Below are 16,027 nucleotides of genomic sequence, written 5' to 3'. Positions count from 1 at the left end.
CTGCTATGGATTCCCATCTCACTCAGCAGAAAAGCTCAAGTTCTTAGGCCTAGCATGAGTGCCTCCTCTGATTACCTCTCCCCTGTCTACTATTTTCCCATGGCTTGTATGAGTCCAGTCATGCTGGTCTCCTTCCTGCTCCTTGAACCCACAGTCCTGATCCTGCCTCCAGGCCATTGCACAGGCTCTCTATTCCCCAGATACGGGCTTTGCAAGACCCTTACCTCCTTTAGGGCTTTACTTAGAACTTACCTTCTCCAAGAGCCTCACCTTACGATTCTAATTATTCCTGCAGCTCACTCTTCTCCCAAACCTGATCCTCTTGATCCCATTTACCTTGATCTCCTTTCTTCCTTTACACTCTTCATTTTCTTTTCTTTTTTTGTCTTTTCTAGGGCCATACTCATGGCATACAGAGGTTCCCAGGCTAGGGGTCCAATCGGAGCTGTAGCTGCCGGCCTACACCAGAGCCACAGCAACGTGAGATGCAAGCCGCGTCTGTGACCTACACCACAGCTCGCAGCAACACGGGATCCTTAACCCACTGAGCCAGGCCAACGATCGAACCCACAACCTCATGGTTCCTAGTTGGATTCATTTCCACCGTGCCATGATAGGAACTCCCTACACTCTTCATTTTCTAACATACAATAGGATAGCCTTATTTGTTATGTTCATTCTTCATTGCCTATCTCCTTCTATTGGAAAGTAAGCTTTTGGAGGACAGGAATCCTTATTTTGATCACTAATATATCCTAGAATAATACCTGCCAAATAGCAGGCATTTAAGAAATACTTGCTGAACAAATAAATCAATAGATCTGGTGTTTGCACAAATATTGTATTGGGTCAGTATAGAAAGCACCGTATTTTCCTGGGGTTGTGCAACTGCTACAGTTCACCATGGTGGAAGGAAGGCCCTGCTTTCCCCACAGCCAGGGGTCAGCTCCACAGGGCACCATTTCCCTTTTTTCTGGAAGAACATGGCCTGCAGTAGCCCCCAGAAGCAGCTGCAAAACAGCAGCCAAGGAAGATAATGTATAAATCTCTATTCCTATTCATTTTGATCTCATCCTTTTGCATTTCCATTTAAACATTTTAAACCACCATACATACATCACTGCAGAGGTCCATGCATATGATTTATAAATAAGCAATCTTATATTGGAGGTACCTGATGAAAAACCTTGACAAATACTAGTTTACAAAACCACAAATTCTTTAGAAAGTTCAGGGGACACCTGCGGGGTTGGTAGCAGCTGCATTAGTAGAGCAAGCACATGACTAAGAGAATGGGATTGGTCCTGTCCATCCGTGACAACCCAGCGAGCTGTCCAAAAAGCAGGATGAGGGGTTGGAAGGTTCTCTCCTGAGTTGGTACAGAACGTACCTGGACTTTGGAGGCCTTTACTGGGGCACACCTTGGGAGTTCTCTCAGGGAGACTCTGGCCTCCATCACTAGATCTCCTCACCCCGCAGGACCCCCTCCAGCCTGGCTCCTTGTGCCCTCAGCTGGTCACCACCCACAGAACAGTGATTGGCCCTGAGTCTTGCAAGCCTGCAGGCAGGGATGGCTCACCTTTTCGTAGTACCGAATCTCATAGTCCAGGATGATGCCATTGGGCTGCTCCGGCTGTGGCCATGACAAGGTGATGCTCCTCATGGTGGCGCTGACCTGGTGCATTATGGGAACAGTGGAAGGGGCTGCAGAGAGAGGAAGAGACAGGGCAGATGAACAGAGCTTTGACTGTACAAGAAATGCCGTCTCTCATCGGTAAGTAGGGAGAGAAACATCCTTGGGTTGGAGCCCTGCCCTTTCTTTCTCATCAACTGAACTGGACTTACAGAATATCCTGTGGGTTTTGCAGAATGAATGGGGTTTTGATACCAAAGGAGAGAAAAGGTGATGGTTTAGGACAAGTGAACATGTGAGAGGGCAGGGGCTGGAGTGGACAGGGTGTTTTCCAGGCAGGAAGGAGAAAGGCTTGACAGAAACAAGAGGAGGTTGGCAGAATCACAGAAAACAGTGTGGCTGGGGGAAGCCGCAGCCAGACATGGAGGGTGGGACCAGCACGACAAGTCCAGGCTTCAGGCAGTGGGACAGAGGAGCGATGGTTTTTGAGGTGATGGTGTTGAAGGAACCTCAGCCTTGCAGGAATGGGTTGAGCCATCACAGAGAAGAGAACCTGGAGGCAAAGGATGAGAGTGAGAGAGGGGAGCTGGCCAGGGCAGAATTGCTGAGTGGTGGAAAGGAACATTCTGGCAAACATCTCCTTCTGAGACTGTGTGGAAGTTGCTGCTGCATTGCAAAAGGAGGAGGGGAGACATCTTTCAAAAAGACAAGAAAACAGACTGACAGAGTTCTTTTAGACTTCTGTCAGAGTTTTCCAAATGAGGGCACTTGCTATCAAGATCTCCCCAATATAAATGGAGAAATGATACACAAACCAAACATTTGGAAACAGAATAATAATTTCAAAATCTGTGAAGTGCATCTGAAATCTCTGTTTAAAAGGAATATTATTTATTTCCCAATTCAACATTTTTCACACAGGGTAAGTAAAATGAAAACAGTCTGGAAATAATAAATGAGGGTTGTCTGTCTAGGGGAAGAGGCAGGTTAATGGATGAGGCTGCCGTCTGCGCTCTGGCTCAGGGGCTGTTCCCGTTTAGCCCTGGTACTTCTGCAGTGATGAAGGTCGTTTGCTCACACGAACTCCACTTCACAAGGCTTTCTCTGGGGACCGTGGCTGAGTGACATTTTCTCTCCTGGATTTAACTTAACAGATTCCCCTCCAAGAACTGAAATTACAGAGCATGGCTCTCAGGTCACAGAGGGTCCCGAATTCTCCATGTTCGTGGACTCTCAGATGAGTCGTGACTAGGTGAGCCACCAGGGTCAGGGTGAAGAGGCAGAGCACTTCTTCTGAAGATGCTCATTGTCCAGGGGAGCATAAGGAAAGCCCAATGTGAGAGGTGCTGTGATGAGCCCTTAGAAGCAGAGTGTCTGCTTGGGACTTTGCTCAGTTCTCATTAGAGACTTTGTGATGGCTGTGAAAATGCACCTCTCAGAGCTCCGATTCTGGGGAGCACAAATGACGAATGGCCCCAGATCTGCATTCTGTGATCCATCACTGCATCCACTCAGAGCCCGCTTCCCACATGCTGCTCCTAGCCAATGACTCAGAAAGGCAGTCCTGACGCTTCTGATGGGCAACTTCTGCTCAAACTTTGCCCATTGGACTTCCCAAGACATCCTTATAACTCACGGCAGTCTAAGACTCTTCCCATCCCATCCTTACTCCTTTTCTCTCTCCTTCAGAGGGATCAGACCTTCACTTGGGCTGTGGCTCCTCCTCTGGTGTCCATTTCCTTTGCACATATAATCCCATTGGCATCTGCTTCATGGAGGACCTGAACTGATGCAGTCCTGAATCCCCCATCAAGTATTCTCTTCCTGGTCCTGCTGCATCCCCAGGGATGGAAGGATCACTGACTCTAGAAACCGCTGCATCTCAGCTGATTAGCTCTCACCAATTTTCGCATCTTCCTTATCCATACCTGAAATATGTCTTCTTCCTACTGATCTCAGTTCTGCCAAGTGAGGTAACATAGACTGTTCCCTCTTCCACGGAATGGCTTGTCAAATAGCTAAGGAATCTAGTTAGGTCTCCCCTGAGTTTTTTCCCGCTGCAAAGAATGGCTGGCTACTATGAACATTTCTCCCATGATGTGCTGCTACCCGAGGTGGCTTTTTTCCAAATGAGGCTCATGTTATCTAAAGTTCTTTAGGCATGAGGCCCAGAGGTGAACCCTATCCTCTCACTGCTGTTTTAACAACAAAGATTAGAGTGAAACTGGAGTTCCTGTTGTGGCTCAGTGGAAATGAATCTGACTAGCATCCATGAGGATGCAGGTTCGATTTCTGGCCTCATGCAGTGGGTTAAGAATCCAGTGTTGCCATGAGCTAGAGTGTAGGTCACAGATGTGGCTTGGATCTGGTGTTGCTGTGGCACAGGCCAGTGGCTATAGCTCCAATTCAGCCCATAGCCTGGGAACCTTCATATGCCGCAGGTGTGGCCCTAAAAAGACAAGACGAAAAAAAAAAAAAAAGATGAGAGTGAAACTAATAACTACCATGATCTATGTACTATACAACTATTAATGTAAACATTAGCTGTTGCTTCCAGAACATGCCCCTGCTATTTGATTTTGAAGCCACAGTCAATATAACCTTAGGTTTTCCCATGGCATTTTTCTCATCTTTTTTCAATAGAGTTCACTTTGGGTTTTGACTACAGGGGTTGACATGGATCTATGTACCTCAATGGTATCAAATTTGGCTTATTCTAGTAAGTTTAAATCATTTTTGATGATGACTCAACCATCAAGTACATCTTCTCTTGCTCCCAATGTTCTACCATGGCTCAAATCCATTAACTAACTATTTAAATAAACATTTATTGAGTATCTGTCCTGTGCCAATCATCATTCTAAGTTCTAGAGATCCCATAGTGAACAGTGTAAAATTTCTTGCCTTTATAGAGGAATTCTAATGGAGGGATTAAAAGAGACTAGACATAATAAATAAACGAATTACAAGGTATGTTAAAAAATATTAGCTACAATGGGAAAAAATAGAGCAGAGGAGAAGGGATGCAGAACACCAAAATGTAAGAGGCCAGCTGTGGGGAGGTTGCAATTCTAAATCATATGGTCAGCTAGGCCTTTCCTGAGAAGTAGGTGCAGGAGCACAGCAGGGATGGAGCCAGGTGGATGGAGAAGAGCCTATAAGAGAGACAGAGATCCGAGCAAAGGTTCAGGGCCTTTGCAGGGCAATAGCAAAGAGCCAGTGGAACTGGTGCACAGATGAAGCCACAGATGGGAGGGCCTCAAAGGACCCTTGAGGACCCAAGAGGATGTTGGCTACTACTGAGTGAGATGGGGACCTGTGGGATGGTCACCAAGAGGGGCGTGACCTCATGTGAGTTACATGTTACCAGTATCACCCTCTGCTGTATCACGAATGGAGTGCAGGGGCTGTGAGAAAGCTGAAAGAACTGTCCTAATGCTGTGGCACTAATCTGGCTGGAAGATCATGGGAATGTATACCAGGCTCAGAGCAGTGGAGGTGGCGAGAGGGAAAGGGGGTCATATTCTGAAAATACTTAGAATATCTCAATGGATGTGGGATGAAATGAAAGTGCCAATTGGCTCCAAGTTTTCTGGTCTGAACAGCTGGAAAAGTGGGGCTGCCACCAGCTGAGATCAGGGGAGACATAGGTACCAGAAGTTTAAGAGGAAAGAACAGGTGTTCCACTTCGGACCTGCTCCTTTTCAGACGTCCTGGATGGCCCAGAGTAGAGGCTGAGTAGGCAAATGCGTGGAGAAGAGGTCCAGACTGGAGATATAAATTTTAAGTCTTTGAATGTATTTCAGAGATACTAAAATTCATATTTCATAGATCCTGAAAGCACCAAAAATGACCGAGATCACCAAGAGAAGGCACAGAAGGGAATATATAATATAAGATTCAGGAAATGAGGGGAAAGCCGCCAAGGGGCCCGAGAAAGAAAGGCCAGTGAGGTGGAAGGAGAACCAGAGTCTGATCGCCTAGAAATCTGGAGGCCATCAGCGCCTCCAGGAGGACAGAGTATGTGGGATGCCTGCCAATGCTGAGTCACTAAAAGGAAACTAGAAAAAGTGTGGATTTAGTACGGCTGGATGGGTAACTGGGTGGCAGGTTGGGGACTTATTTTTTTCCTGAGACCTGTGTGCACTGTGCAGAGCCCCGGGAGAGGATGAAGACACTTCAGGGAAGGTAATGCAGCGCTCTTGAGTCAGTTGGGATGGTTTGAGATCCTGCTGGGCCCATCAGGATGGGGAAGAATGGTCCCCCTTGATCATCGCTTCCCCACTGCCCCCGAGACTCCAGCGCACTGAAAGGACTGCCCTTTCAGGCCTGTGTGGAAACACGATTCTATTTACATGTTGTTAATCACGTCAGTGCTGTGTAGGTTTTCAGGATCCTTCTGTCTCGAAAGCTGAAGCATTATGTTTTAAAAATTGGAAAGATTAATCCCAACGGCCTGTGGCTTTTGATGGGCTTGGTTCTTTTCTTTGCCTCTAAAACTAGGAGAGCCATGATTCAAAACTCAATATATTTGCCAACCACTGTGCCAGGCCCCTGCTCTAATCGCAGGGGACAGAAGGACAAGTAAGAAAGTCACAGCCACACCTGAAGGTCTAGGTTGGGGTCAAATGGCAAAGAGGTAATCACAGGACAAGGTGATCCAGAGGCAATGGATCCACGAGAGGAAGGCTCCTGTTATATTGATGGCAAGGACCTCCCAGCGGCCAATCCTCAGCACACGGATCCAGGAGAAGCTGCCAGAGGGTGACAGTCACCACCACAACATTTCTCAGGCTTATGGCAGTGACACCTTAATCACAAGCCCCATGGCAGGCTGTTCATCCTCATACAGGTCACTCTACATGTCTTACATTTTCATTGAGATGGGATTTTGCACAGGGGGGAGAGCAAGAAAGTATTACTTTTCCTCCCTGAAGATCAAGCGAAGCTGCCGTTTGGTGCTCTGCCGTCGGCAATCACCTAACCTACAGTGACAAATTTGCTTTTCTTTTTCCTCCTCCAATGACAAATGCCACTTCTAAATCCAGTGTCTTCCATGCTATGAAACCCTCAGACAAAACAAAAGGAAAAAAAAAGGAGTTCTCTTGCGATGCAGCAGGTTAAGGACCCAATGATGTCACTGCAGCAGCTCAGGTGGCTGCTGTGGTGCGGGTTGAATCTCTGGCCTGGGAACTTCTGCATGTCATGAGTGTGCCCTCTCCCAAATATATATATATATATAGTCAAAATAAAAAAAGAGCTCAGGTATCCACTCAAACATCAACTTCTTCCAGCAAAACTAAAGTAGATTAAGGAGGAATGGAGCCCAAGACCCCAGGGGGTGCTGAGACCTAGTGGACCAGCTGCATAGGACTGCCAGCTCCAGGCAGGACCCCCTGCAGCCCAGAAAAGCTGCAACAAGCCTGGCCGAATCGGGAAAAGATCTCAAACGGTCTTTCTGAATCGGGCTGCCCTGGGGAGGAGCCTCTTGAGTCTCCAAGGGCCCTGCTACCCGCCCAAGACCCCAAGGGGTGCTGAGACCTAGTGGACCAGCTGCATAGGACTGCCAGCTCCAGGCAGGACCCCCTGCAGCCCAGAAAAGCTGCAACAAGCCTGGCCGACTTGGGAAAAGATCTCAGACGGTCTTTCTGAGTCGGGCTGTCCTGGGGAGGAGCCTCTTGAGTCTCCAAGGGCCCTGCTACCCGCCCAAGACCCCAAGGGGTGCTGAGACCTAGTGGACCAGCTGCATAGGACTGCCAGCTCCAGGCAGGACCCCCTGCAGCCCAGAAAAGCTGCAACAAGCCTGGAGGAATCGGGAAAAGATCTCAGACGGTCTTTCTGAGTCGGGCTGCCCTGGGGAGGAACCTCTTGAGTCTCCAAGGGCCCTGCTACCCGCCCAAGACCCCAGGGGGTGCTGAGAACCAAGTGAAATCTGCTACCATCGTGGGGTGGACCTCCCAGTCCTGTCTGCCCTCAGGAAGTCCTCCTTTGCTTCAAAGAAACACTGTTAGTCCCATCAACACTCCAGAAAAGCCACACTGCCTCAAAAAAAGATTGACCAACAACGACAGCCCTCAGGAAATATTCCAGGGCAGTGACAAGGCAAACACTACCCGATAACGGAGAGTACAACTCCCTCAGGAGAAAGAAGACAACAAGCAAGATGAAGAAGCTGAGAAACCACCCCCAGTCAAACCAACAGGAGAACTCACCTAAAACAGTCAACAATGAAACTGATCTCTGCAGTCTGACAGACCTGGAGTTCAAAAGAGAAATAGTGAAAATACTGAAGGAATTAAGAGAAGATATGAACAGCAATGCAGATACCCTCAGAAAGGAGCTAGAAAATATAAGGAGGAGCCAAGAAAAACTAGAACATTCATTTGCAGAGATGCAAACTGAACTAGGGGCAGTAAAAACCAGAATGAATAATGCAGAAGAACGAATCAGTGATATGGAAGATAGAATAATGGAAATCACTCAATCTGGTCAACAGACAGAAAACCGAATCAAAAAACTGGAAAGCAATATAAGAGACCTATGGGATAATATAAAACGGGCCAATCTACGCATAATAGGAATTCCAGAAGGAGTAGAAAAAGATAAGGGAATGGAAAATATATTTGAAGAAATTATCGCTGGAAACTTCCCAAATCTAAAGGATACTGGATTCAAGATACAAGAAGCACAGAGGGCCCCAAACAAACTGAACCCAAACAGACCCACACCAAGACACATCATAATAAAAATGGCAAAAGTTAGTGATAAAGAGAGGATCCTAAAGGCAGCAAGAGAAAAACAGAATGTTACCTACAAGGGAACCCCCATAAGAATATCAGCTGATTTCTCTACAGAAACACTACAGGCCAGGAGGGAATGGCAAGAGATATTTAAAGTGCTCAAAGGAAAAAATATGCAACCTAGAATACTTTATCCAGCAAGAATATCATTTAAAATAGAAGGGGAAATAAAAATTTTTCCCAACAAACAAAAACTTAAAGAATACAGCAACACAAAACCCAGGTTAAAGGAAATTTTGAAAGGGCTTCTCTAAACCAAAAAGAAAGGAAGGAAAGGGAAGAAAAAAGAAAAGAAAAAAAAAAAAAAAAAGAAGAAGAAGAAGAGGAAGAACTAGGATTGAGGAAACCGTAATCAGAGAGCAGTCACTCAAATAAGCCAGCATACAGATTTAATCATGAACATGCTTCAAACAAAATAAAATTAAAAAGAAAAAAATAAAAGAGTCATCAAAACCATAAAATGTGGGCAAGGGATGTTAGGAGGTAAATAATCCTTTTTGTTTGCATGTATGTCTCTCTTCTTAATTTTAATATAATAATGAAGTGTTTGAACTTACAGGACCATCAGGCTAAAACACACAATTATGGGAAGGGGTTAGCATACTTAAAAAACAGGGCAACCACAAGCCAAAACCAAATATTGCATTTGCAAAAAATGAAAAAAAAAATACACTCAAGCAGATAATAACAGGAGACCATCCAACCAAAAAAAAAAAAAAAAAAAAAAAAAAAAGAATGGAGAACCATAGAATCAACTGGAACACGAGGATCAAATGGCAATAAATAATCATCTATCAATTATCACCTTAAATGTCAATGGACTGAATGCCCCAATCAAAAGACACAGAGTGGCTGAGTGGATAAAAAGGCAAAAACCTTCAATATGCTGCCTACAAGAAACTCACCTTAGGACAAAAGATACATATAGATTGAAAGTGAAAGGCTGGGGAAAAGTATTTCATGCCAATAGACATGACAGAAAAGCAGGAGTTGCAACGCTCATATCAGACAAAATAGACTTTAAAACAAAAGACATAAAGAAAGACAAAGAAGGACACTATTTAATGATTAAGGGATCCATCCAAGGAGAGGATGTTACTATCGTCAACATATATGCCCCAAATACAGGAGCACCCAGATACACACAACAAATATTAACAGACATAAAGGGAGATATTGATGAGAATACAATCATAGTAGGAGACCTAAATACCCCCCTCACATCAATGGACAGATCCTCTAGACAGAAAACCAATAAAGCAACAGAGATCCTAAAGGAAACAATAGAAAAGTTAGATTTAATTGACATCTTCAGGACACTACATCCAAAAAAATCAGAATACACATTCTTCTCAAATGCTCATGGAACATTCTCAAGAATCGACCACATATTGGGACATAAAGCGAATCTCAATAAATTTAGGAGCATAGAAATTATCTCAAGTATCTTCTCTGACCACAATGCCATGAAATTAGAAATCAACCATGGGAAAAGGAAAGAGAAAAAACCTACTCCATGGAGACTAAACAACATGCTACTAAAAAACCAATGGGTCAATGAGGAAATCAAGAAGGAAATTAAAAACTATCTTGAAACAAATGATAATGAAGACACAACCTCTCAAAATCTATGGGATGCTGCGAAAGCAGTGCTCAGAGGGAAATTTATAGCAATCCAGGCCTTTCTCAAAAAAGAAGAAAGATCCCAAATTGACAACTTAACCCTCCACCTAAATGAATTAGAAAAAGAAGAACAAAGAAGTCCTAAAGTCAGCAGAAGGAAGGAAATTGTAAAGATCAAAGAAGAAATCAATAAAATAGAGACTCAAAAAACAATAGAGAAAATTAATAAAACCAAGAGCTGGTTCTTTGAAAAGGTGAACAAAATTGATAAACCCCTGGCCAGACTCACTAAAAAGAGGAGAGAAAGAACCCAAATCACCAAAATTATAAATGAAAAAGGAGAAATCACAACGGATACAGCAGAAATACAAAAAACCATAAGAGAATACTATGAACAACTATATGGCAATAAGTTTGACAATCTGGAAGAAATGGACAATTTTCTAGAATCTTACAGCCTGCCAAAACTGAATCAAGCAGAAACAGACCAACTGAACAGACCAATCACCAGAAATGAAATTGAAGAGGTCATAAAATCACTCCCTACAAATAAAAGCCCAGGACCAGATGGCTTCACAGGTGAATTTTATCAAACATATAAAGAGGAATTGGTGCCCATCCTCCTTAAACTCTTTCAAAAGGTTGAAGAAGAAGGAAAACTCCCAAAGACATTCTATGAGGCCACCATCACCCTCATTCCAAAACCAGGCAGAGATACCACCAAAAAAGAAAACTATCGCCCAATATCATTGATGAATATAGATGCAAAAATTCTCAACAAAATCTTAGCCAACCGAATCCAACAACATATCAAAAAAATTATACACCATGACCAGGTTGGGTTCATCCCAGGTTCACAAGGATGGTTCAACATACGCAAATCAATCAACATCATACACCACATTAACAAAAAAAAAGTCAAAAATCATATGATCATCTCAATAGATGCAGAAAAAGCATTTGACAAAGTTCAACATCCATTCATGATCAAGACCCTCGCTAAAGTGGGTATAGAGGGAACATTCCTGAATATAATCAAAGCCATTTATGATAAACCCACAGCAAATATAATCCTCAATGGGGAAAAACTGAAAGCCTTCTCACTCAAATCTGGAACAAGACAGGGATGCCCACTCTCACCACTGCTCTTCAACATCGTTTTGGAAGTCTTAGCCACAGCAATTAGACAAACAAAAGAAATCAAAGGCATCCATATAGGAAGAGAAGAGATCAAACTGTCACTGTATGCAGATGACATGATTCTATACCTAGAAAACCCTAAGGACTCAACCCCAAAACTCCTTGAACTGATTAATAAATTCAGCAAAGTGGCAGGATATAAGATTAACATTCAGAAGTCAGTTGCATTTCTGTATACCAGCAACGAAACATTAGAAAAGGAATACAAAAATACGATACCTTTTAAAATTGTACCTCACAAAATCAAATACCTTGGAATACACCTGACCAAGGAGGAAAAGGACCTATATGCCGAGAACTATAAAACTTTAATCAAAGAAATCAAAGAAGATGTAAAAAAATGGAAAGATATTCCATGTTCCTGGATTGGAAAAATCAATATTGTGAAAATGGCCATCCTACCCAAAGCAATCTACAGATTCAATGCAATCCCTATCAAATTACCCATGACATTGTTCACAGAACTAGAACAAACAATCCAAACATTTATATGGAACCACAAAAGACCCAGAATCGCCAAAGCAATCCTGAGAAACAAAAACCAAGCAGGAGGCATCACTCTCCCAGACTTCAAGAAATACTACAAAGCCACAGTCATCAAAACAGTGTGGTACTGGTATCAAAACAGACAGACAGACCAATGGAACAGAATAGAGAATCTGGAAATTAACCCTGACACCTATGGTCAATTAATCTTTGACAAGGGAGGCAAGAACATAAAATGGGAAAAGGAAAGTCTATTCAGCAAGCATTGCTGGGAAACCTGGACAGCTGTATGCAAAGCAATGAAACTAGAACACACCCTCACACCATGCACAAAAATAAACTCCAAATGGCTGAAAGACCTAAATATACGACAGGACACCATCAAACTCCTAGAAGAAAACATAGGCAAAACACTCTCTGACATCAACATCATGAATATTTTCTCAGGTCAGTCTCCCAAAGCAATAGAAATTAGAGCAAAAATAAACCCATGGGACCTCATCAAACTGAAAAGCTTTTGCACAGCAAAGGAAACCCAAAAGAAAACAAAAAGACAACTTACAGAATGGGAGAAAATAGTTTCAAATGATGCAACTGACAAGGGCTTAATCTCTAGAATATATAAACAACTTATACAACTCAACAGCAAAAAAACCAATCAATCAATGGAAAAATGGGCAAAAGACCTGAATAGACATTTCTCCAAAGAAGATATACAGATGGCCAGCAAACACATGAAAAAATGCTCAACATCGCTGATTATAAGAGAAATGCAAATCAAAACTACCATGAGATACCACCTCACACCAGTCAGAATGGCCATCATTAATAAATCCACAAATAACAAGTGCTGGAGGGGCTGTGGAGAAAAGGGAACCCTCCTGCACTGTTGGTGGGAATGTAAACTGGTACAGCCACTATGGAGAACAGTTTGGAGATACCTTAGAAATCTATACATAGAACTTCCATATGACCCTGCAATCCCACTCTTGGGCATCTATCCGGACAAAGCTCTACTTAAAAGAGACACATGCAGCCGCATGTTCATTGCAGCACTATTCACAATAGCCAGGACATGGAAACAATCCAAATGTCCATCGACAGAGGATTGGATTCGGAAGATGTGGTATATATACACGATGGAATACTACTCAGCCATAAAAAAGGATGACATCATGCCATTTGCAGCAACATGGATGGAACTAGAGAATCTCATCCTGAGTGAAATGAGCCAGAAAGACAAAGACAAATACCATATGACATCACTTATAACTGGAATCTAATATCCAGCACAAATGAACATCTCCTCAGAAAAGAAAATCATGAACTTGGAGAAGAGACTTGTGGTTGCCTGATGGGAGGGGGAGGGAGTGGGAGGGATCGGGAGCTTGGGCTTATCAGTCACAACGTAGAATAGATTTACAAGGAGATCCCGCTGAATAGCATTGAGAACTATGTCTAGATACTCATGTTGCAACAGAAGAAATGGTGGGGGAAAAACTGTAATTGTAATGTATACATGTAAGGATAACCTGACCCCCTTGCTGTACAGTGGGAAAATAAAATTAAAAAAAAAAAATAAAAAAAAAAAATAAAAAAAAAAAAAAAGGAGGAATGGAGAGGCTAATTGCAAGCAGCAGCCCCCTGAACACCAGGGCTGGAACAGGACGTTCTGGCCAGCTGTCCTTCCTCCATAAACCTGCATCCTCAGATGAATGGTTTCCCTGAATGCTTGAAGGAATCTCTCTCTCGTGAGCACACAGAAGAACAGTTTGACTAAATTAAACATGCTACAGAGAGAAGGAAAAGAAAATTATTGAAATTTTAGCAAATAAACAAATAGAGACCTTTCTTTAGAAAAAGTAAAGTTGAATTAGTTTCGAGGCTATTTGTTTGTTTGCTGTTGTTGTTTTTTGTCTTTTTAGGGCCGCACCCATGGCATATGGAAGTTCCCAGGCTGGGGGTTGAATCAGAGCTACAGCTGCCAGCCTATGCCACAGCCACAGCAATACCAGATCTGAGCTGCATCTGCGACCTACACCACATACAGCTCACGGCAATGCCGGATCCTTAACTCACTGAGTGAGACCAGGGATCAAACCTGTGGCCTCATGGATGTTAGCCGGGTTCATTACCACTGAGCCATGATAGGAACTCCTGTTTAGGAGCTATTTGGGATGAAGGTTCTGAAGGATCAGGAAAGATGCGTTTGGCCTAAAGAGGCGGTGCTCCAAAAACCCAAACATAATCAAAATTGTCCTGTACTCCTTGTTAGCAAAATAAGAGGCTGATACCACAGGAAGCCAGGATTCAAAGAGAAGAGAGAGGAAGCAATGTCAAGTGTCCTGTCAGGCACTGAGGAAAATCAACGAGGGTTCAAACAGAATCAGAACCAGGAGCGTCTGAAAGAGCATCGACAGCCAGTGATAAGAGGCCCTTTAAATGTGTCAGAAGCAGAGGCTTCAATGTCATTGGTCAAGGGTCTCAGGGATAGAGAGAATGCAAAGACAGGCTGAGCAAGTGAGTCCTTTGTCTCTGTTTTTCCCAAGGAAGACTTTGGGGAAAACTTAGTCCCAAATTGCTTTTGAAGCAGACAGATCTCAGATAGGATATCACATATAACAGAGAGAGCGCACGGAATGTTCTTGCCGGAGCTGACAAATGAGATGTGGATAAATTGCTGGGACAGGATGGCCCCAGCTGCAGGTTGCGAAAAGAACTCACAGGTGATATGGGACAAGCATCAGCCCAAACTGGTCACAGGTCACTGCCAGTGGCATCATGGATGGGGCCGGGTGGACGACTGGGCAGCCCTCCATTTGTAAGGTGGGCTCCAAAGGAGATCATCAGGCCTGCACCCCTGTGAGTCAGGCTAGGTCTGGGAGGGTGGGGTGCATCTTGGAAGTTAATATAATGACCCTAAATCTGGACCCTAGAATCTTAACTATGGAGCCTCGATTTCTTATCTCGGATTCTCCCGGACCATACATTTTATGTTTATGACATTCCTTGACCCTTTAATTTGATTACTGACTAAGTCAAGTTCAGAGGTTTCTCTTACCTATTCTGTTTTCCTTATTTGATGGGGGCATTTTCCCCTAGCAATTAAGCATCTCAGACTCCAAAATGTGTGAACAAATTGACGCTTTTTTCCCCAGGACAACGACTAAGTTCTAAAGCATTATCTTTGCTTATTAAAAATTACTTCCTAATATCTTCATTGATTTTTGTGTCAAAAAATTCTTTCAACAGCGATCACCGTAATCCATTGGGGGTTATAATAAATGATGTCAAAATCTTTTATTTAAGGCTTCAAAAATATTTATCTGTAATTTTGAAGAAAAATAATAGCAAAATGCATACATTCAAAATTAAGTTGATCTATCGGAGTAAAATGTTTGAAGAGGTTATAAAAATATGGCATCTGGATTTTCAGGGTCCAGCAAATCTCATTTAAAGGGGAAAACAGTGTTGCTTCTACAGGTGGAAATCATGTCAGGGATAGCTTTGCTATGGGGCCACCCTGCACCTTCCCTAGAGCAGGGGTGCAGGTCACAGCTGAGTCCCCTCTACCTGGGCTCAGGTAACAAGTCCAGTAAGTATCCTGGAAGACAAATGGCTTCTCCAGTTAGGGGCTTTCCTATCTGAACATCCCGAGGAGGCTTTATGGAAAGGGAAGCCCGTTGCCTCCCTCACGATAGCTCAAGCTGGGCAGTGTAGGGGAAAGGTTTACAGGGCGGGGTGGGGGAGGTCCTCACAGTGATCTCTCGGTGATGCAGCAGCCCCAGCCTAAACAGTGTGTATCTGAGGTTTATCCCCACTTCCACCATCGTGGCACTACTGTTTCTAAGACAAACACGCGTTACTTCATGGGTTGTGTCCACGTTTTGACTCTTGTGAATAATGCTGCCAAGGACATTCATGGACCCATGTTTGCATTTTTCTTGAATATATATGGAGGAACTGCTGGATCATATGAGCTTTTTTTTTTTTAGTTTTTTTTTAATGATTTTTATTTTTTCCATTATACTTGGTTTACCGTGTTCTGTCAATTTCTACTGTATAGCAAAGTGACCCAATCACTCTCTCTCTCACACACACACACACACACATTCTTTTTCTCACATTATTCCCCATCATGTTGCACCATAAGTGACTAGATATAGTTCCCTGTGCTATACAGCAGGATCTCATTGCTTATCCATGGATCATATGTTAAAGCTAACCTCTTCTATTCTTTCCAGAATAGTATTTCCCAGCCAAATCATCCTTGGACTTACCACCT

At 43.4% G+C, this 16,027-nt stretch overlaps 1 protein-coding gene across 2 annotated transcripts in view; it reads right to left on the bottom strand.

The window, feature by feature from the left end:
- Positions 1-16,027, bottom strand: part of EPHB1 (EPH receptor B1) — a 450,445-nt gene that overhangs the window by 99,632 nt on the left and 334,786 nt on the right. For both annotated transcript variants that reach the window (XM_021069481.2, XM_084987281.1), the window contains exon 6: positions 1,580-1,704. In XM_021069481.2, the coding sequence (XP_020925140.1) occupies positions 1,580-1,704 (125 nt within the window). The remainder of the gene's footprint in view (positions 1-1,579; positions 1,705-16,027) is intronic.

Source organism: Sus scrofa, chromosome 13 (genome assembly GCF_054392235.1).
Source record: "Sus scrofa isolate SSC_HxYL_T2T_F1_AM1 chromosome 13, Sscrofa_HxYL_maternal_Yorkshire_Landrace_v2.0, whole genome shotgun sequence".
NCBI classification, from domain to species: domain Eukaryota; kingdom Metazoa; phylum Chordata; class Mammalia; order Artiodactyla; family Suidae; genus Sus; species Sus scrofa.
This window is presented reverse-complemented; position numbering and strand designations above follow the sequence as displayed.